Here is a 23,520-nt window from a genome sequence, read left to right on the forward strand (position 1 = left end):
AAACATCCACAATTTTGTATTTTGCAATGGTCTATAATATTTGTTAAGAAGTACACAAACAGAAAATAAACAGACGAAATCTTTCCATATATGGACAGCGGAAAAAATGAGAGTATATATTTTAGGGTGCAACAAAGTATCTGCAGTACATACGTCATAATTACAATGACAATTATGATTAAGAACTAACACTTTTTATGTCATATTTATACGAACAGTTTTGAGTGATCGTGACTTATATTCATCGACCCCAGTAGCAATTGCTTAGGTGACTGAAATGAGATGGTGATCAGCTCTTTTAAACCTAAAACCACCATATCTCGAAAACACTGGCGAACACCGTATAGACGATAACTTACGAAACTAACTTCGAACTTTAGTGTCGATACGGCAGGTGCATCTGCAGTAAAACTAAGGGTCGGCAAATAGGAGGTTATGGAATACAAGACATGTCGACATGGCAACCGCAGTGATGGCCAGCGCAAAGTTTCACGGCCTACCCTCAGGTGCCTACCGTGTTGGATGTGGATATCGTCTTTATGCATTAAAGCGCCGCCACGTGTTTGATATGGGTCCCATGCGACGTATACAACGTGTGTAAAATAAATTACTTGTTCTATTGCCAAAGCTTAGAGCAAATTACTAAAACTTCTTCTTAAAAAAGGTCCGTAACCCTTTTTTATTTTTTTTAAATATAGTCCCATAGTCGGTTCATTGTCTCGATTTTACAAAAATCGATTCTATGAAGATTTTACAGACTTTCTTGAAACTGTATTTAACAACATTTACAGCGCCTTTCCTGCGATTAGGGGCTTGAAACTAGAGGTAGTCAAAATCCTTTTACTGGAATCTGTTTTAGGGATATGATGCACGACCAGAAACATAACTATGCCGAAAAAATGTATCTATTTCTTTCCCAGAGGGCGCTCTTCATGATTGATATAGCTTTCCTGTCACCATCAGAAAGAAATTTGAAAAAAAGACCACGACTCCGGTGATTTAGATAATGACGAATGAAATCCCGTCATTATTGCTGAAACCTTTTTCTTACAATATATCTTCTCGTTTTGAGATGTCAACACCACGTTCACTGATACTAGCATTAATTGTAAGTTGGTTGCATATGGGTTACAGTTTGGTGTGCGCCGTGTACCGATACAGTAGTCACCCGTGCACGCCGCAGACGTACATAGCGCATCGTTGCTTACCTGCGTTAGCGTTTTTAGGTACAGTATATTGTTATCTACTGTCAATATAGAGGGTGTTTGATACAAGCCTGTGCGTGAAGCATTTTAGAAGCGAACACCTTTCGTGGGGAGAGTGATTGTTATCGTCACTTATGACTCAATTCCCGTGTGTGCGCAGGTGACGGCCCTCCTCTTTAAAAAAAAAATACTGGGAAAGGAGTGGAGGGGCCAACATTATGAGGGTATTATTTGTATTTTATGGTACTGATTCATTATATCGATTTTTAAATGTTATTTGTCATTTACATTCAGCAAATAATTATGATTATAATCCATCCACACAATGCATGGCCACAAAAAACGTAGAACACCTAACAGAGAGGGCGTAGTTCCACAAAATTATGATTACCTATACTCAAAATCCATTTTTCGAACACGGCACATGATTATTTACTATTATATTTTCGCATTTACTACATTACTTTTATATTGTATAAAATCTAGTTTAATTTATTTTTAATCTGGTGAATGAATAAAATAAATAAATTAAAGAGTAACAGTTATTTGGGTGTACATTTCATATTTTATTTATTGTTGTAAAATGGTTGTGTACAATATAATGTATGCATCAAGCTAAAGTTAATTGTACTCAATAAATTACAGAATTTGCGTAAATCTGATAAAATACAATATAGAATTAGATTTGTTCTTCCTGGTAAAATGATTAAAATAGACATATTTTGTACATATTCTATACCACTCTCCTGAAATAGACATTCTTTTATGACATAATAAAACAAATTTTGAATGACATGATTATATTGCTTAGTGAAAAGTCCTACAGAGACGGAATTTGAAAATTTTAGAAAATGGAAAAATGCTTTGAGAGATTTGACATAACTCAATAATGAAAACAACCCACAGCACCATCATATCTTTTTTAAAAAGCATTAAAGATTAGCTTTTAATAAATCTTTAATGCAATAAATGACACTGATGTAGAATATGATTAAATAACACAGATAAATAATTGTTTAACAGCTTTTCAATCCCAAGGGAAAAGTAACCAGAATTCATTCAATACACATATCTCTCCATATCTCTCATTCCTAAATTCAAATTATCACAATCATTTTTTTCGGATAAAAAAAAAGTGTTCCTGTGGCAAGACAACTATACATGCACCAATGCTTTTTAAAAATTACCTGTGAATATTTCTTCTCGCATGTACAAGTATTCTTTTTGATTTTATATCAGTTAAAAATGAAAAACAAATAAGAATTTGATTCATGATTTACAAAAATATATAGTAAAAGTATAGAGCAAATACTTGTAATTTCATAACAAGGTCTCAAAAAAACAATTGCTATTAAATGACGGATACATGTTAGCAAACAAATATATAACCTTGTACTGGCATTAGTCAAAGTAGAATTTTTATAATTGTGATGAATACTATAAATATTTTGCTTTATCAGCAAATTACCCATGATTCCCCACTGACAAGAATGTGAAAGTGGGCAATGGCAGCAGCTGACAGGTACTTTTGTGTCTTTGTTCTATTACCTTCACAGAATAGTACACTCACAATACTCTCCAAAGGATGTTATATGAATTTTTACCATCATTTGCTTGATAAGAAACTTGCATTCCTACATAACAGCAACTATAATTTTTGTTGTTGTTGCCATAATCAGAGAAATATTACAGTAAATATAATAGCCCTGATCAGCAAGTTAACCCTGTTATCGCCAGTTTCCTCTATTCATCGCAAATTCACAAAATAGTGCAGTTTATAGTCTGCACTTTCCTTCAGATGATTGGTACAAAAATAGCCAAACTTTTGGTGTAGAAACTGAAAATTTACTAAAATTCTGTCCACTGGCTTCAAAATTAGGGTTCATTTCTAGAAATATTTGAGAATTTATTGTGCAGTTTTTAGTCTGCACTTTCATTCAGATGATTGGTACAAATATAGCCAAACTTTTGGTGTAGAAACTGAAAATTTACTAAAATTCTGTCCACTGGCTTCAAAATTAGGGTTCATTTCTAGAAATATTTGAGAATTTATAGTGCAGTTTTTAGTCTGCACTTTCCTTCAGATGATTGGTACAAAAATAGCCAAACTTTTGGTGTAGAAACTGAAAATTTACTAAAATTCTGTCCACTGGCTTCAAAATTAGGGTTCATTTCTAGAAATATTTGGGAATTTATAGTGCAGTTTTTAGTCTGCACTTTCCTTCATATGATTGGTACAAAAATAGCCAAACTTTTGGTGAAGAAACTGAAAATTTACTAAAATTCTGTCCATTGGCTTCAAAATTAGGGTTCATTTCTAGAAATATTTGAGAATTTATGAAAAAAAGTGCAGACAAATTTGTGCAAAAAGTCTGGTGGTGAAAAGGTTAAAGGCATAAATCACCTGAACAGTCTAGCAAGATATGATGTGGAACAAAACAAGCAGTGGTGACTGGTGGGAAATATTGCCAGGATATAGTTTTCCCTCTGGTGGTTGAAGTATAGCTTCTTTTGTTTTTATGCAAGTCATGGTATTTCATTGGCGGTTGAGATTATGAGTTTATTTCATCACAATAAAAGACATAAACCTGGAAATATGTTTATTGAATGCAGATTTTATACAAAGATGTAAAAATCAGAGAACTTAGAGAAAAATTAAAGAAGTATTTGCCACTATAATTAAGAGGTGGTACCTTTAATACACAACCATAAATTGTAACTGGTTTTGACTTGTCAAAGTTCAGTTAATTAATCAGTAGTGTTATACCTAAGACATACCTAAGTAACATATAACATAGGTGGTCATATTTGTAAATACTCATTAGACTTGCTGATACGTCACTGAAAAGGGCAAAAATGGGAAATAATGGAAGAATTGCGAAAAAAGCAAAATACTTGTTCCTTGCATGTGTTCTCATTGCCATCAGCGGGAGCTTTGATTGGTGATGCAACTTGTATTCATTTTTGGAATAACCTGAATCAATCAGAAACTATTAAGCATAATATGCTGATGATATTTGACTGGAAGAAAGCTATCATTCACCTTGTCAATAATTTTTTTTGATTTGCATTTTAATAGTCCAACTTTGCGTGATTTACCTGGAAGACTAAATAAAATTCAAGCGGAAACATTAGGCAACCTAAGACCCTGTGGCTATTAGCAACAAATAGGCTGTCTGATTCATTGTGGACCCCTATAACTTGTATCAGTAATTGTATACACAATGTCTACCTACATGTATCAGGCCATGTGATATGCAAATCGCTACCACTAATCTATTTCACGAACACTGCTTTATTTTATATTTTAGCCGTTATTATTCATTTTTTTTCTGCATTCAAAAAACAACGAGGTTTGTATGAAAGTTTTACTACTCATCAATATCCTCTTTTTCTTCGATAACTAATGCCACATCTTTAGTGAGACCTAGATCTTCAAAGGTTTTCTCTAAGTCACTTGTTAAGCAGTGTCTTGGGTAGGTACTTGATATGCTGTACATTGTGGGGTGGTAACCAAGCTTTGTCATGTAATCAATTAATATCTGTGCAAAAAGAGGCAATAGATTATACCGATAAGTTTTTTCTCATCACTGGATCAGTTGTTTTGTGGATACCGCAAAGTATGCACTCGGACATTCGCCGTCGCATCGACCTCCCCTGTGCGTCGGTCGATACTCCCGTTGTCTTCATGCACTTCATGCATACTTCTCGGTATCTTTGTAATAACCTTACTATTAATACATCTTTTCCTCCCAATGATACATCATGGGAATGCCAAAATCTAAAAAGTTTAGAACAGGATCAGCGAGCTTCTTTGTGTGGAGTCCAGTCAAACTCAGGTGGCAGCCATGTTTGTTTTTATTATTAGAGGATGGTTAGGCACGTAAACATTCCATATTTGGAATTCACATTTCCTATTATGGTTCGATGAAAATACCTCGTAAAATACCACAAAATTATGGTACGCTGTGTATGACTTAGGACGATATGGTGACAGATGTATAATAATATTAATACTGTAAAATACTTCATTTTAGCTGGAATTAATTTTTGCTGAAAAGACTTTTTGGGTGTTTTGTACGGAATGTATTTTCACAATTTTTTTTAAGTTGAATGTAAAATATAGGATAAAAGGTATGAAAATAGCAAAAATCAATTCCAAGCGAAAATAAAGTATTTTACAGTATACAAAGTTAATCAATAAAATGTATTGCTTGCTTCATAAACCAGTGAATTTAAAACCATCCTTGCCATATTACTATACAAGTATCAAGCAAAAAATTAAATGAATACCATCAATTAAAATAATAAAATACCATATTTACTCTATTAGAAACTGACAAAAGTTACTATGAAAGAAAGTACAGGAAACACGTTTTTTCAGAACATCAATTGAGTTTTCTACCCATACATACCTGAATGTTATCAGTATACAGAAACCGCCGTCTGTGTGTCCTTCCTGTCGGAGTCTTCAATGCTATAGTCATTACCTGCATAGATACAATTACATATAATGTAATTATTTGTGTGCCTGACAACAATTCACAACACTGGAGACTGCATGTTCAAGTTTAATCGTGGATGTATTTCGTTTTGCTAAAAATTTACTCAGGACTACCAGCATTTGATTGGCTGGGGTCATATCCATGAAATAATGACATTATGGCTACTCAGAGAGCTATAACAGCACCAACCAGACCCGGTCAAAAATCTCCACCTGTAGGTCTTGATAAAGGTCCATCAACATGACGCCCATTAGTGAACAAAGAGAGAATATTAACATTCGCAACTGACAATGACTTGTTTCACCGATATAAGATAAAACTCACCATCGGTGAACCCTCTGCAGGCTCTTCAGGAAGAGTAATAGTCTGGATAAAAAAAAAACAGGAGTGTATACAATAAGGTAAGTGTTGCAATAAACTAGAAACTGTTTTGTAAAACCTTCTATTTTAGATCACTCATCCACCCTTGGTCATTCTCATCTAAAACTGACTATCACTATATTTCTGTAAACCATATCAAAGTAGAAGTTGTAATAATAACATTACATATGAAAAATTGGTTGTCCCGATTCTATGTTGTATCTCTTACCCCAAGTGCCTGTCCTTTTCCTTTCCATGCAGGACCAGCAAATCTATAAAACTGTTCTTCTTTTTCTTTACGTTTTGCTTCACGTCGTAAGTCTTCTGCCTGAAAATCCACCAAAATGAACATTTTGAAAACCATTAATCAACTTATGGTCTAATGTTACTCTACAAAAAACTGATTCTTCAAATTTACATGATTATTATATTATCCTATTATTCCTTAGATGAAGGAAACCCAAATCAAATTAAATTATTCTGTATATTTGAATATTCATAAGCGATTGAATGTCACCCTTACTAATTTGATGGCGGCCATCTTTGATCTTGTTAAAAAGAGAACTGTGGTCTGCCCTGAGAGCTTATTCTAATGACTTTATGAATAGAAATTTGATGCATTACTTATGAATACTTGGCTTCTAGTAACCAACATTCATTTTGTTCAACAAAAGTTTTGAACTGGAGATTTTCAATAAACATTAATACTGTTACCAATGAGAAATATAATTGCATGCTTGTCACGAATGTCAAACATTAAATCATGTTTATGTTGTATGTCGTGATGGTGGCGTTTTGTGTTTGTCTTACGGCGATAGATAGGCAATGTTGTTTTTGGCGATAGATAATTGTTAAATATAGAGTGGCAAGATGTTTCTTTTAGTCAGCACTAGGGAAGCGGACTTTGATAGAACCCGATCTGAACGTTCATGTGATCAAATGTGGATGTCCGATCTTGTAGGTACCACAGTAAGCCATTGAATAATATTGCATCATGGGAGTTTGTGATCTATTCTGGAGGACGTCGGTTCGCCGTTGTTGGCAGTATACCATTTTTTACGTGTCTACTAATCACGCGTTTGCAAGTAACGTTAGAACAATACACTGTGTATTGTCATACAAATTAATGTATTGTGATCTACGGAATGTGCATCATAAAGATAATTCTATTGGCCAATTCCGGCCTACTGCAGTTAACGAGTGGGGAAACTCGCCAGTGAATGACATTCCCGATTTTGGTTCTGAACTGGATGTGCCTTCTAATTTATGTTACTGGCTACGGAGGTGTACTGCGGTGCAAGGGAATCCACCCGGACCACTCTCCTTCTACAAGTTACGAATATTGGACAGATAAACTCTGTAATTGATTGGTATCGTGCTCGACTGAGTGTGCAGCGTGTATTCTACGACTACAGTGCTTCTGACTGCGTTTTGTAATTACCGTCGTCGCCACTGTTAGCAGAGACTCGCTGGAAAATACACCGTTATCACGCAAAGACCCGTTTTCATCTAGTTTGAAGAAACTGTATGTAGATAGGGCTGTGTCCGATCGCCAGTATATTATTTGCGTCCGTTGTTTGTTATGTATGTTTGTCTCTTAGTTTTATGCATGCATGCAAGATTCTATGTTAGACAATTATTTACATTATCGATTTAGGCATTTCCTCGTAATAGTATAACGTAATCCACTACCCTTTTCCCGTGTGGAAATATTACAATATTATTACTGAATTATATTTCTAGTGTTATATTTTTTGTGTAACAAAACAACGTGTACCCCACTACCCCTTGTAACGGGTCAGGCATTTCCTGCCCATCTCTTAGGTGTGTGGAATAAAGTACGTTGTTTAAACCTTACTCGTGTAGCGTGTACTTGTTGTTTATGTCGCATATAAATTATATAACTGTCCTAAGTTTCGAATTATTAAAGGACCCAGTTCACAGGGGTGTTATGGGTGTCATTTGTTTGGGACAATTTGAAACCTTAGCTCAACCCAACTAGCACCCTGTGACATTTTGGTGGCAGCGGTGGGATTCATAAGTTTATAAATCAATTGGTTAAATTTATGAATTCATTGAGTACATTTATAAAGCCATTAATTATATCGAAACAAATCTATCAGTTGTTGTTGGATTGAGTGCGACATATCAACAATTCCTTGCTACAATTAATCGACTAGATTAAATTTATAACATGGATATTGATGTGGGAAAGTTAAAGCAAACTGGGGAAGAATTGGGTTATGAGGGGCCTGCCCTAACAAAATTTATTCAGGAAGAGAGAAGTAGATTAATCATTGAATTTAAAGAGAATCAACAACATGCTAGGGAGGCAAGAAAGGCAGAGAGGGAAGAGGCAAAGGCACAAAGAGAGGAGGCAAAGGCACAAAGAGAGGCAGAGGAACGGTCTGAAAAAAGAAAGTTTGAAGAAAAAGAGAGGGAAAGGCAATTTGAATTAGAAAGAATAAAAACAGAAATAACCGTGAGAGCAGAGGGAACTGGTGGCCAATCCCAGGATTCATATATGATGGGTGCTAAACTTCCTAAACTGTCAGAATTTAAGGAGGGCGAGGATATGGATGCGTTTTTGGTTCGATTCGAGGTATTTGCTAAAAGTCAACACTGGTCAGAAGATGTATGGGGCGTAGGTTTAGGTGCACTTTTGACTGGTAAAGCGCTTGCAGTGTATGTTAGTCTTCCTGTAGAAGATTTAGCAGACTATAAAGCAGTCAAGGATGCCTTGTTAAAACTATACGATTTGAATGAGGAGGGATTTAGATACAAATTTAGGCAAGCAACACCTGGGAACATGGAAACGGCGGCTCAGTTTATGGTAAGGTTAGGAAATTATTTGGCAAGATGGGTGGAATTATCGGGCCTTGACAAAACGTATGAAAACATTTTGGATTTGGTGACAAGAGAACAGTTCATAAACACATGTAGTCCCGATTTGGCTTTATTCCTTCATGAGCGGAAGCCAAAGAATTGTCATGAAATGGCTGAATTAGCCGATCGTTATAGGGAAGCTCGTCTGTTTAGAAACCACAGAACCCCTCGTAATGTTAATGTCAACACTGATGCTTCTTTTGATCCTGGCCAGAAACAAACTGGTAAAGGTAAGCAGAATCATAGTAAAAATGGTTCACGGCGAAAAGAGACCCGGACATGTTTTAAATGCCATAAGGTAGGTCATATTGCACCAGATTGTCGTAGTCGTGCAATGAAGTCAGCAGCTGTTGAGGTTGAAGGTGAGAGCAAGCAGATCTCAGCAACCTGCGTGGTCACTCATGCAGATGGTAATAAGTGTTGTAGGCCCAAAGCAGGTAAGTTAACTCTGAAATGTGGCCATGATTTACCATTGTTTAGTTTGTCTAGTGTTAATGCCAAGTCACAAACTACAAGTTCGAAAATGCCTGTGGTAGAGGGTACCATTGGTAAGTATAAAATTAAGGTGTTAAGAGATTCTGGGTGTAGTGGTGTGGTCGTTAGAACCAGCTTAGTAGAATCTAATCAGTTTACAGGAGAGGTTCGAACCTGTTTGTTAATGGACGGTTCGTATCGCAGTGCTCCTGTGGCAAAGTTGTATGTCAACACGCCTTATTTTAAAGGATGGGTTGAAGCTCTGTGCATGAAGCAGCCAATCTATGATTTGGTTATTGGAAATATAGAAGGCGCAAGAGAGCCGGGTGACCCAGATCATGATTGGCCACATGTAGAAATAGGTCTGAAAGTTGACCGAGAGAGTAATGATACAAGAGATCATGAAATGGTCCAAGCTGTACAAACTAGAGCACAGATAAAGGCTCAGAGTAAGCCTGTCCGTCCTCTTATAGTAAAAGAGTTTAAGGAAACTGATGGGGTTGAGTCACACCCTGTTACTGTTGAGGTGCTCAGGGAAGCGCAGCGAACAGATTCAAGTTTAGTTCAAGTTCGTAAGTGGGTGGAGTCGGGCGAAGAGAAAATTTCAGGGAGAGGCAACAAGTCCAAATTTGTGGTGAGCAAAGGTCTCATCTACAGGTTGTATCAATCACCTAAGTTAGGTCAGGGAAGTCGTGTTAAACAACTTGTAGTGCCTACAAAATTTCGCAACGAAGAAATGAGATTGGGGCATGATTGTTTATTACCTGGTCATCTTGGGACCCAGAAAACAGTTGACAAGATCTTAACACAATTCTATTGGCCTGCAATGCATGGCGACATCCAAAGATATTGTCAGTCTTGTGATGTATGTCAGCGTACGTTTCCTAAAGGGAAGGTTGGTAAAGTACCCTTGGGGATAACGCCTCTTATAGACGTACCTTTCAAACGGGTTGCGATTGATTTGGTCGGGCCTATTGATCCCGTAACAGATAAGGGTAATAGATATATTTTGACGTTTATGGATTACGCCACAAGATATCCCGAGGCGGTGCCTTTGAAACGAATCACAACAGAGGTTGTCTCTGAAGCTTTAGTTGGAATTTACAGTCGGTTGGGTGTACCTGAACAGATATTGACTGATCTTGGAACCCAATTTGTGGGTGACCTGATGAAGGAGGTAAGTCGTCTTTTGTCAATTAGGCGGATTACTACCACTCCTTACCATCCAGCGTGCAATGGACTTGTGGAAAGGTTCAATGGAACTTTGAAAACAATGCTCCGTAAAATGTGTGATGAAAGACCAAAGGACTGGGATCGGTATGTAGATCCATTATTATTTGCCTATAGGGAAGCACGAAATGAGAGCCTTGGCTTTTCACCATTCGAACTCTTGTATGGAAGAACGGTCAGAGGTCCCATGTCAATTCTGAGAGAATTGTGGACAGGTGAGTCTACTTCTGGAGAGGTGAAGTCAACCTACCAGTATGTGTTGGATCTGCGTGACAGATTAGAAGAAACGTGTAAACTCGCTAGAATGGAGTTATCTAAAGCCCAGTCACGATACAAATTTCATTATGACAAAAAGGCCAAACAGCGTCAATTTGAGGTAGGTGATCATGTTCTACTACTGCTCCCTACAGCACACGACAAGTTAAGAATGCAGTGGCAAGGGCCTTACATTGTGAAGGAGAGAGTGGGTCAGATGGACTATCGGATTGAAAGGAAAGGTAAGATTAAGCTTTATCATGCTAACCTGTTAAAAAAATACGAGTTGAGATCGGAAGAGCCTGTGAATAAACATATGGGCGTATTGGAGTGTGTTGGTGTTGGATTAATCGATGGTCACGAGTTGGACGATTCGTGGGCAGACGATCCAAGTCGAGAGACTGCCGACTTAGTAGAAACCATCACTATTGCAGGTAAGGAAAGCATTAAAGATGTGCACATCTGGGAAGGGTTAGACGACGAACAAGCGAAGGTAGTTAGCATGCTACTTGTGAAATTTGCTGACACTTTGTCGGATATTCCTGGTAAATGTAGAGTAGGGCAACATAATATTCATTTGACCTCCGATGTGCCAATCAGATCACGTCCATATCCCCTGCCATATGCCTTGGAGAAGACAGTAAGGGATGAAATCCAAACTATGTTGAAAATGGGGGTCATTGAACAATCAAACTCCCCATATTGCTCCCCAATCGTACTCATTAAGAAAAAGGATGACGCAATTAGGTTCTGTATCGATTTTCGGAAGTTGAACAAGATTACCATTTTCGATGCAGAACCAATGCCAAATCCCGAGGAAATGTTTGCCCAATTGGCTAAAGGCAAGTATTTTACCAAATTAGACCTAGCAAAGGGGTTCTGGCAAATACCACTGGCACCAAAGGCCAAGGAAAAGACCGCATTCCAGACTCCTTTGGGCCTTTTCCAATTTATTTACATGCCCTTTGGACTTGTAAATAGTCCGTCCTCGTTTAGTCGCATTATGCGTGTGGTTCTCAAGGGCTTAGATGGAAAGGTGGTGAACATGGTTGATGATATCTTGATTTATACAGAAACTTGGGTAGAGCACATGACTATTTTTGCAGAGGTTCTAACTCGTTTAAAAAACGCAGGGTTGACGGCAAAGCCAAGTAAATGTTTCATAGGATATAATAGCTTAGAGTTTGTAGGTCATCAGGTGGGTCATGGGCTGTTACGAATGATACCTGAAAAGGTTGAAGCACTCTTGCAGGCAAAACGCCCATGTACAATAAAACAAGTCCGATCATTTCTGGGTATGGCTGGGTATTACCAAAAATTCGTACCTAATTTTTCCACTATAGCAGCCCCCCTGAGTGATCTAACAAGAAAGGGACAGCCTAAAAAGGTGAATTGGGGTGAGCCACAGCAAAAATCTTTTGATGATTTGAAGGAAATGTTGAGTAGACAACCTGTGCTGAGTTTACCAAATTTTGCGGAACCATTCATAATACGCACAGACGCGTCTAACTGCGGACTAGGAGCAGTTTTATTGCAAAATAAAGGTGACCATGCATTTCCTATTGCCTATGCAAGTAGAAAATTATTGGATAGGGAAACCTCTTATTCAGTCATTGAAAAGGAATGCCTTGCACTTGTGTGGGGAATACATAAATTTCAGAGATACTTGCATGGACGGGAATTTGTGATGGAAACAGATCACCAACCGTTAATATATTTGAACCGTGCCAAAGTTTTGAATGGCAGATTAATGCGCTGGGCTCTTTCCCTACAACCTTATAATTATAGAATAGTAGCTATAAAAGGGTCTCATAATATTGGTGCTGATTATTTAAGTCGCAGCACTGGTGCAGAGACCGATAACTAATGATATAATGATTGACAATCCTGACTTCTTAGATGAAGACTACGTTTCATCTTAAAGGGGGAGTTGTGTCACGAATGTCAAACATTAAATCATGTTTATGTTGTATGTCGTGATGGTGGCGTTTTGTGTTTGTCTTACGGCGATAGATAGGCAATGTTGTTTTTGGCGATAGATAATTGTTAAATATAGAGTGGCAAGATGTTTCTTTTAGTCAGCACTAGGGAAGCGGACTTTGATAGAACCCGATCTGAACGTTCATGTGATCAAATGTGGATGTCCGATCTTGTAGGTACCACAGTAAGCCATTGAATAATATTGCATCATGGGAGTTTGTGATCTATTCTGGAGGACGTCGGTTCGCCGTTGTTGGCAGTATACCATTTTTTACGTGTCTACTAATCACGCGTTTGCAAGTAACGTTAGAACAATACACTGTGTATTGTCATACAAATTAATGTATTGTGATCTACGGAATGTGCATCATAAAGATAATTCTATTGGCCAATTCCGGCCTACTGCAGTTAACGAGTGGGGAAACTCGCCAGTGAATGACATTCCCGATTTTGGTTCTGAACTGGATGTGCCTTCTAATTTATGTTACTGGCTACGGAGGTGTACTGCGGTGCAAGGGAATCCACCCGGACCACTCTCCTTCTACAAGTTACGAATATTGGACAGATAAACTCTGTAATTGATTGGTATCGTGCTCGACTGAGTGTGCAGCGTGTATTCTACGACTACAGTGCTTCTGACTGCGTTTTGTAATTACCATCGTCGCCACCATTAGCAGAGACTCGCTGGAAAATACACCGTTATCACGCAAAGACGCGTTTTCATCTAGTTTGAAGAAACTGTATGTAGGTAGGGCTGTGTCCGATCGCCAGTATATTATTTGCGTCCGTTGTTTGTTATGTATGTTTGTCTCTTAGTTTTATGCATGCATGCAAGATTCTATGTTAGACAATTATTTACATTATCGATTTAGGCATTTCCTCGTAATAGTATAACGTAATCCACTACCCTTTTCCCGTGTGGAAATATTACAATATTATTACTGAATTATATTTCTAGTGTTATATTTTTTGTGTAACAAAACAACGTGTACCCCACTACCCCTTGTAACGGGTCAGGCATTTCCTGCCCATCTTTTAGGTGTGTGGAATAAAGTACGTTGTTTAAACCTTACTCGTGTAGCGTGTACTTGTTGTTTATGTCGCATATAAATTATATAACTGTCCTAAGTTTCGAATTATTAAAGGACCCAGTTCACAGGGGTGTTATGGGTGTCATTTGTTTGGGACAATTTGAAACCTTAGCTCAACCCAACTAGCACCCTGTGACAATGCTCAAAAAAAAATAACATACAAAAATAAACTTAAATGACAGAAACACCATTTCTCTATAAGTAATTGTAGACTAACATGTTTGGCTTCCTTATCCACAGGTGGGGTTGGATTTGTGACAGATTCTGGGAGTACACGTACAGAAGCAGCATCACGACTTGTACCCGCAACATGGCTTCCTGCTGTGCATTTTTCTTCACTGGCATTCTGAAATATAAAAAAAGGAACATTGAGTACATGTAACTATCTTTTTGTATTTCTAAGAAAGTTTTCATTATTTTTTTTACTAACTAAAGCTAGACAAATAATGAATAACCATCATCTACTTTCAAACCAAAACAAAAGAAAAACAATATAAATAAACAAATAATGCCAGATTACTTAAACTTCATTGTTGTAAAGTTTTAAAAATCAAAAAGGATGTTAGAATTCCAATTGACCAATCCAGAAATGGTATTGTGACATTCTCATTAGTTCTAATTAATATAATGACTTCAACATTATCCAATTGGCAAGCCCCTATAATAGTTGCTGACATACCTATATCATTTAGATGAAAAATAGATGTCTGGAACCTATGACGTATTCTTACCCCAAGTGCCTCTCCTTTCCCTTTCCAGGCTGGTCCAGCAAATCTATAAAACTTTTCTTCTTTTTCTTTTTCCTTTGCTTCGCGCCGTGGCTTCAGTATTCGGTCATTAAAGTCAGTTGCCTACAAATTCACCAGTGATGATTTGTTTACATGTACATTGCATTGAACTTCACGGCGAAATGACAAAATCAGTTTATAATTTATTATGCTATGCACTGCCAGTAAATTAAACGTTACTTACTTATTGCAGTATGTATGACACAATATGCAACAATGAAACAAATTTTATTGAGTCCAAGTTTGTTTTGAGTTCATAATATAAATACATCTTACAATCATTTCAGATTATCGATGGATGTGAATTTTTTATAAATGTTTATTCAAACCAAAGACAGTAATTATGGCATTTGTTTCTCTAAGGTGCATCCACAGATCAACTAAATAAATATGTGTGTGACATCTCTGATCATAGCTGCATATGTGAAAAATAATATATTTTCGATCAGTCACATGGTTTGACTGCCATCTTGGATTATATGTAAAAATGATCAAAAGTTTAGGCATTTGTTTCTCAAAGGTTCTTCAAACGATCTACTGGATGTTTTTATATATAACGTGCCTGGCCATAGCTTCATATGAGAGAAATAATATAAATTTGATGTGTCATATGGTTTGGCCGCCATCTTGGATTTTGTCAAAATCGAACTTGTGCAATTACATGTGTTGTATTGGTCCGATTTGGCTAAAATTGTGTATGTAAATTCTCCTCCAGAGTCGCAATGTTTCCCATGAATGTCACATGGCTAGGTCCCTTAGCTATGCGCCCATGGGGTGGGGGCTTCTAACCTCATTAATATGCATAACTGCTATATCTTAAGCACTGTTGTAGTTAGGAAGATGAAACCTGTTGAATTATGATGACGTTAAACAAGAGATTGGAATAAAATAACAGATGACCATACATGTATATGGTCAGGTGAACTCATTAATATACATAACTGTTATATCTCAAGCACTGTTGCAGGTAGGAAGATGAAACCTGTGTTATTACAATGATGTTAAACAAGAGATTAGACTAAAATAACAGATGACCATATATGGTCATGTGAACTCATTAATATGCATAATTGTCATATCTGAAACACTGTTGCAGTACGAGACATACAACCAGTGCCATAATGAAGGCATCAAACAAAAAATGTAACTGACATAAGAGAATACCATTTATGATTATGTAACCTCATTAATATGCATAAGCACATGGCTCCTTGTATATTCTAAAAATCATATCTCGATAACCAAACCAGGTAAATATAGCAGGAACCATCGGCACGTCAATCTTATTGTACACATCATTCAAAGTACCTTAATGGCAATTCAGTGACCAATTTAATTACGAAATTCGTCTGATAGCTTGGGCCCCAGTGACGCTGCTTGCAGCTTTAATTATTATTATTATTATCTTACATATTTTCATAATTTTCTTGTATTTATTTACTTTAGTTATTTTTTTATTGATTTCCCTGTAATACTTACAATCTATGGTGAATAAAAATATTATATTATATATTATTATATTATACATAGAACACTTTCCTGGAGTATTTGAAACCAAAAATTGTCATTCCAGCTCAGCAGCCAATCAGCGACAGCCTTACAGTTAGATGACAATTTCGGTTTCAAATACCCCAGGGAAAGTGTTCTATGTTCTTCGTGTAATTAGGTGTTCGTATTTAAGGGATTTTTTCACACAAAAACAACGAATTCAATCGAATTTTGTTATATTTCTGTGAAAGATTGGCATTTTTGTCCTGATTTGTAGGAATCTGAAAAACACGTTTCACAACTCGTCTCTTACTTAGTTTTATGCCGCATTCAAGATGGCAGCCCAAATATAGTAAATATCGCATTTATTTTGTTATCACGTGTGCGCCAGCTGACTGTGGATGCGGCATCAAATCTATTTTAAAATATGTTGCAATTACATGTATCAACTTTGTCCAGCGTGAATGATGAGCTTCTACCTATTTCCTGTCTAATTCATTTCATGATGTATTCTGTTGCAGCTTTATGTATATAGAGTAATTTTTGCTTGGCTGTATTAGCACCCTTGCTGCTACTATGTTACCGAGGTTTCATAAAGTGATTGATTGACACATGTCTCACTACGTAGCATGCATATACATGTTCTAAGGCTACAGGTCTGTACAGGCTACTTTACACTATTAATCGTACATGTGTTGAATGCTAATTAACAAGCCAAATCTCATGACCGCGAGTTAGAACATCCAAAGCAAATAGTGTAGAGATGCAAAATAAATAAAAAATAATACCTTCACTGTATGCTCCCCTTGTAGTTTCTGCCTTGATGCTTCTTTTTTGGTATTCAACTCATCTTCACTAAGACCTGATATCATCAAATATAAATTAATAAATAATTAGACCTATGAGAACAATAAGCCCAGCCCCACACTTATCTTGTGTCAGTTTAAACCTTTCAACTTTATTTGCCACAATATGTACAGTACAAGACAGACTTTAGGAAAACATGTTTTGATTGAGAACTTTTCATACTCGGTATTAGTTTATTGGTGATAGTTTTTTTTAAATTAATTGAAACCATAAACTAATATTACAGTTACTATTACATTTATAAAGTCACATAACTCAAATACTTGTTGCTTCAAAAAAACCCTGAAAAATTATGTTCCAGTTAATAGGCGAAAACCATAACTTGGCAGGTATGAATTCAAACTGTACCATTATTTCCAAAAAATAAATAAAAATAGTATTTTCATAAAAAAAAAATTGGCTTCCCTAATATAGACATAATTTAGAATGCACAAATTGCATTAAAAATTAAGGCCACCTAACTTTCTGAATTTAAGTATAGCCCAAGCTCATTCCATGCAGTGATCAAACTGTGCTAAATGCTATAATTTACAAAAGTGAAAATAAGACTAACTGTACTTACCTTGTTGTATGACAACCTTTTTTCTCCTTCTACTGTGAAAATTCTGTAGTAGGTACTCCACATGGTTACCAAGGAGAAATATTAGCATTGTCATCAATCCCAGACATAGCAAAGAAATAACAAATATGCCAAGTAGTCCTTGCAGATCTAAAAATACACAATATACAAGTTTTTAAAGCAGGCGGCGATTGTCACCATGCATACGCAGAAATTAAGGCTTGTTTGTAAACACTGACACGCTATGGCATTCGGCCACTTGCACAAAAGATGATTAACTCAATTCAATCATTTTCACATCACAGATATAGACGACTGAATGCCAACAAGAATGGCACACTAGATTCAATACATGCCTCAATTTACTTGTGTTGACATCAATGTTTTTTTTAGGTTAATTTCAGTTTCTGGGGAAATGAAATTATGGCATCCGAAGTTATATAGATTTCATTATTCAGAATGCTAGAACCAATTACAAGACAAATTTTATCTTCACAAATTTCAGAAAATATGACATATTACTGAATTTTCTCTAGTACACTATCACAGTTCAAGTGTAACTTAACTCCTAAGCTAAAAACTTTTTAAAGTGATTATAAGTTGAATCAGTCTTCATTTTAGTCATTACAAAATTAGGGTAATTCACAAGTCAATGAACTATGATTCAAATATTCCAGGACGAAACGTAGATCATAAATTCTGCAATAACTATTAGCAGAGGTACATTACTTGGGGTTTGCAACGTGCATAGTACTGTATGGTGACATCATGCCAAGATCCCATTCAAGTCTCATCTCGTAGAAGATAGTGAGACTGATGCTACGACCTTCTGACCTGACATAGGCGGTTTGTAATAAAACAATATAGTTATTGTAATCCGTCATAACATGAGCAGCTATTTTGATCCACCTGGACATCTCAGTATCCTAGTTACCTCGGGCATGCGCATTCGCTTTTTTCTGAGTTGGAACACTTATGCGAGAGCGAGATTGAAACGGGATCTTGGTATCATGTCACCGTAGTTGCAAACCCCAAGTAATGTACCTCTGGTATTAGATATTTATCATCATTCGTGTTACGTATGCAGCCATTTTGGATACAAAATTTTAGTATATAATTACTATTTTGAGTAGGATTCAAACTCCAAAGCATGTTGAAACATTTGACCATATAGACCTTTTACCTACACCATGCCTATACCCAACCCGTACCTTATTTCCGAAAAGCTCTGTATCTTAAATATTGTTTTGAATTTGTATCGTGAGACTACCTTACTACAAACCCTAGCTGCAGTTCTGTAGCTCACAATTCCCGGTCTTCGCGTCATGGGGGATTCGTTGATATGTAAATTTCTATAACCTAACACTACCCAATGTGTACTTTAACCGACCTAGACAATCCTACCCTAGAACTAGAAGGCCAAACACCACAACTCACTACACAACGTTATCATTCGAATTTAAGGCAAAGGCAATCATGTTGTTTTATGCCGAACGTCAACACAGTGATTGCTAAATTCTTACCTATCTGATAGAACGTTAGTGATCCAAGGCATAACGAAAACACCATGAATAAGACCCAATCTGTACCCATCTTAACCTGGATTTGCACTCACGCAGTAACTGTTTTTTCACCTTTCAACTTTGACCCAATAAATCGACGTGTCCTAACTCTAAACCATCTCTAGGTGGCGCTCTTTGAATGGATTGTAGATGTATGCAGCAAACCGGTTGATGTACGAGTATTTTCAATAGTATACAATCACGAAATATTTTATTTAAAAGTGCGCGATTAACCAATAGTGCTTGATACACAGTTTAATTGATGGATTGCATAGGCGACGGCACCCCCCGCAAAATTTGCGGGGGGCGAGATCTGCTCACCAATTTCGCGCCAAATGCGCGACCTTACTAGGGGGTCCAGGGGCTTGCTTGAAATCTAGACCCTCTTTAACTCTACTAGTATTTCCCCGCCCTGCCCCGTGCCGCCGCCACTGGATTGTGGTTTTCATTCATCCGAGGCAAAGCTATATTTATACAGTATGAAATAAATTCTCATTGCGAAGTTTTTTTTTCTTTGGTTAAAGAGCGGTGGTCGTCGCACCACGCATGCGCGGGATATGGGTCTCATATGGACAAAGATGGCGACTTTGACTGTTGCGCAGACCAACGAGCATAAACCGAGACGTTACCAAGCTTTATTAGGTAATTTCTTTGGTGATTGGAAGGTATCGGAGGAGTCCCCGGGGGTAATGAAAATTAGTGCACATCTTCACTCGAAGAGCGTACTGGACTATGGAAAAATCAATGTTAATTAACACATGGGTCGCACATGCTCGGCGCAACGACCGTGGCCACCACCCTTCAAGATATGGAATAAAATTGTATCACGAACGCATGGAAAAGCTGAAACTCCATTATAGCTCTAATCTAAATAATACTAAACTGAAATTGTATCTTGGTATAATATAAAATCTTGTATTTTTGTCACGATTTTATTTATTCATAAATAATCATATACATACGCCTGAAATGTGTGACCTGTTTTAATGGAATTCTTTACAACATTTACCATGGAAGACCCTCCACCAGTTGAAAAAAAGGTGAATTGGCCGATTATTAGAGAGATAAGTCAAGAAAACGGAATATAATTTGACTGACATAGTCTGATGCTATATGTACGACCATTCTCCTCTACGTATATTAATTCTACATATTAAATGAAATATTAATAAATATAGCAAACCGATGAATCTACAAATGAACAAATCTTAAGGGGTCTTTTGTGCATGATTACGTCATTCTGAATTTTTTTTATATGTACAATGAAAGAAACTATAATTTCTTTATGTTTGGTTTTATTCATCCGAGCATGTTTTCTTTCCTACCCTTTCAAATTTATAATATCACTATTTACATCATTGACGTAATCTATGCTTGTATAATAGTTTCAGATTACCCATGGATTTGGATTACAGTTAATTTTCATTTTTCTGAAAGCATTTATAAACTTACAAAGACTACCCCGACTAGAACTGGTGGATATTCTATTGCACTTCAAAAGCGCCCACAATATCTTAGACGAATGCGGAATTGTTTTAATGTATAATGCATGTATGTTCTAGAGAACCATCCCAATCACAAACTATAGCCTCGTGTTTGAATTTAAATTCACTTTTGCAAAGCTTTACAGTAAATATAACCAAATGAATGGATAATCTGAAAAGATTGTATATGGTATTTTTATTATTCCCCCAAGGATGTATAGTTTATTCACGAAATTGTTTTCTAGCTTCAAGCTACATTGTATTTAATACTTAGCCTGGAATCCAACCGTTGTCACAATTATAGACGGTATTAACAATAATTTCGATTCCAGTCACTTGAGAAAGATATATTTGTACAGATCAATAAACTAAATATAAACTACAATCAGCTTCGGCCCTCTCTACGAGCCACGAGGTTATTCGTACGTTCAATTGCAATCTTTTTCAGAATATCTTCGCTACCGACACATTTTTATTCTAAAATATTTGAATTCACCTCTATTTTTTAAAAATTAAAACTCATTTCCATTGATATCCTGAGTCCGATATACAAACAAATATTCGTGAAAATACGCTGAAAGGTCGACGTTCGGGAAAGGTCGACAAGATAGGGGTGAACCGACATTATCTCGATTTTAACGTGATTGACATTGACATATAGCGTATATATGATACACCAGTACATTGGTGCTTAGAATGCGTCGTTGTGATTGGTCTTTTTTTCTATTTCTATAAGCCATGTAATTATGATATTCTAAATCTAGAGCAATTGATTTGTTTAGTTGTCTCTTTAGTTATTTACAAGTTTTTTGAATAAAAGACAAAATTACATGGAAAATAACAATTTAATGTTAAATTTCGCTTTAGATAAAGTCTGCGTACAAGTGATGCAAGTTTATATGAACAAAACATGATTTAATAGAAGTTGATATAAATGACAACAACAGCCTTTCAATTGTAAGACTTTGCCAAGCTCCCACGCGATCAAATATTAGAATTGCAATTCAAATCCAATCAGATGCGTGCCCACATCACCCGGCATAGTCAACTCACGATATGGTCGATACTATGAGGTCATTACGAGGATACCTCAAAGTATGCTTGAAGACAGTACAGCGGAATTATCGACCGACGCGCAGCAGAGGTAGATGCGACGGCGTACTGTCTGAGTGTATACTTTGAGGTATCCTAGTAATAATCTTATTATTAAACATCCTTTCCTTCCAAGGATACATCATGAGAATGCCGAAATCCAAAAAGTTTAGAACAGAATCAGCGAACTTCTTTGTGTGGATTCCGATCAAACCCTGGTGGCAGCCATGTTTGTTTTTATTACTAGAGGACGCTTACACGCGTAATCATTCCATATTTGGAATTCGCATTTTCTTATATGGTAGGATGAAAATACCCTGTAAAATACCACAAAATTACCGCACGCTGTAACTTATGGCGTTACGGTGACAAATCAGGAAAAAATACCAAACTTTCATAGCCAAACGGGCAACATTAAGACAACCGCTAAATAAATAAATTTGTCGTGTTTGTGTGGAAAATCTCTTGCATACGAACACCTAATTTCACGAAGAGCTTAGAACACCGGACTTTTTGAAAGCGAAATCGTCATTAAAGGATAGACAGTTACAATCCCCATTAATGGGTTTGATTTTCATGTCCCATGCATTTGCCATGCTTCCCAATCTACTGACAAGCGCAGTAGATTTTTCAAACATTTACGAGAGCTGAATTGCGTTTTTTGAATTCATAAATGACACGTAGTGAAAGTGGAGTATGTTCTCTTTTGAGAATCTCTTCTCAATAGTAATACTACTTTCAATAACGACGATGCTTTATAGAGGATATCTACACGCTCTGTATTCGTATTGAAGTAGGAGTAAATCCATAGTCAGGGAGCACTCCGTATTGTACTTCAAGTATCATTTTTCATCTCGGCATGTAAATGAATCTGCAATTCATCTACGTGCTTAATACTATAGTTCGCTAATTTGCAAATGACTATCATCATATTATTGTTCATTCATGTAACCCCGAGAAACACCAATTAATGCCAAATATATCATGTGTTGGAACGATTTCTGTGTGATGTTTTCAAAAAATCGACTTATGCTGCCGGTCATCTTGTCTTGAATGTTTCTATTACGACGATAAGAAAGTGAGAAAAGTAGCAAATAAACTACATGTATACCTAATATGCGCCATCTAACAATTTTATCCAGCTTCCTATGTAATTTTTCGTTTCTATTTGTTCAAGCACTAACCGGAATTTTAGATAAGCAACCTCATTATGTATTTTTTGGTTATTAATTTGCTTAATTGCTTTAACATTGAGGGCTGCTTATCCACGTATATTTAATGTTCAGAGATGGAATTCTTGATAGAGTCTCTGGAGTATAATATTATTTTGTTTTTCTTGTCCAGTATTCAAACACTTTGTAATGCATGGAAAACATCGAGTTTGATCTTCACATGTGATGTTTTTGCCATTATGTATCTGTTGCCGATTTGCCGAAATAGTCGATCCATTGAGAGTTGCCATTTCTTGATATATCCATTCTTATGTGTGTCTCACAATGAAAATGTAATTACATGCTTTCATCCACTTTCAATCTCCAGGTCCCCTATACATGTTGCAGAATTAAATCTGTGGTCACAGTGCATTGTACAAGTAAAGTATCTTCTCTTTTGTAATTTCGCCCAATACTAGTTTTAATAAGTTGTGAGTTATTTATTTAGAAAAAGTACTGATTATAGCAGAACTGTCTACGAGC

The 23,520-nt window shown here is 36.5% G+C and overlaps 1 protein-coding gene across 2 annotated transcripts; it reads right to left on the reverse strand.

Moving 5' to 3' along the window:
* Positions 1-1,747: 1,747 nt before the first annotated feature.
* LOC100368461 (UBX domain-containing protein 8-like) lies at positions 1,748-19,370 on the reverse strand. Of its 2 annotated transcripts, none has more exons than XM_078007193.2 (9): positions 18,959-19,062; positions 17,692-17,838; positions 17,051-17,124; positions 14,718-14,837; positions 14,204-14,332; positions 6,300-6,398; positions 6,035-6,076; positions 5,621-5,695; positions 1,748-4,747 (listed from the first exon to the last, which is right to left on the reverse strand). In XM_078007193.2, the coding sequence occupies exons 2-9, from the start codon at positions 17,783-17,785 to the stop codon at positions 4,577-4,579; spliced, it is 804 nt and encodes a 267-aa protein (XP_077863319.1). In that variant the 5' UTR covers positions 17,786-17,838; positions 18,959-19,062; the 3' UTR covers positions 1,748-4,576. The 2 variants fall into 2 exon arrangements, with proteins under 2 accessions (XP_077863319.1, XP_002732347.1); XM_002732301.4 differs by lacking the exon at positions 18,959-19,062 and adding an exon at positions 19,212-19,370 and having other exon boundaries at positions 3,789-4,747.
* Between the last annotated feature and the right edge of the window lie 4,150 nt (positions 19,371-23,520).

Source organism: Saccoglossus kowalevskii, chromosome 19 (genome assembly GCF_978046115.1).
Source record: "Saccoglossus kowalevskii chromosome 19, keSacKowa6.1, whole genome shotgun sequence".
Lineage (NCBI taxonomy): Eukaryota > Metazoa > Hemichordata > Enteropneusta > Harrimaniidae > Saccoglossus > Saccoglossus kowalevskii.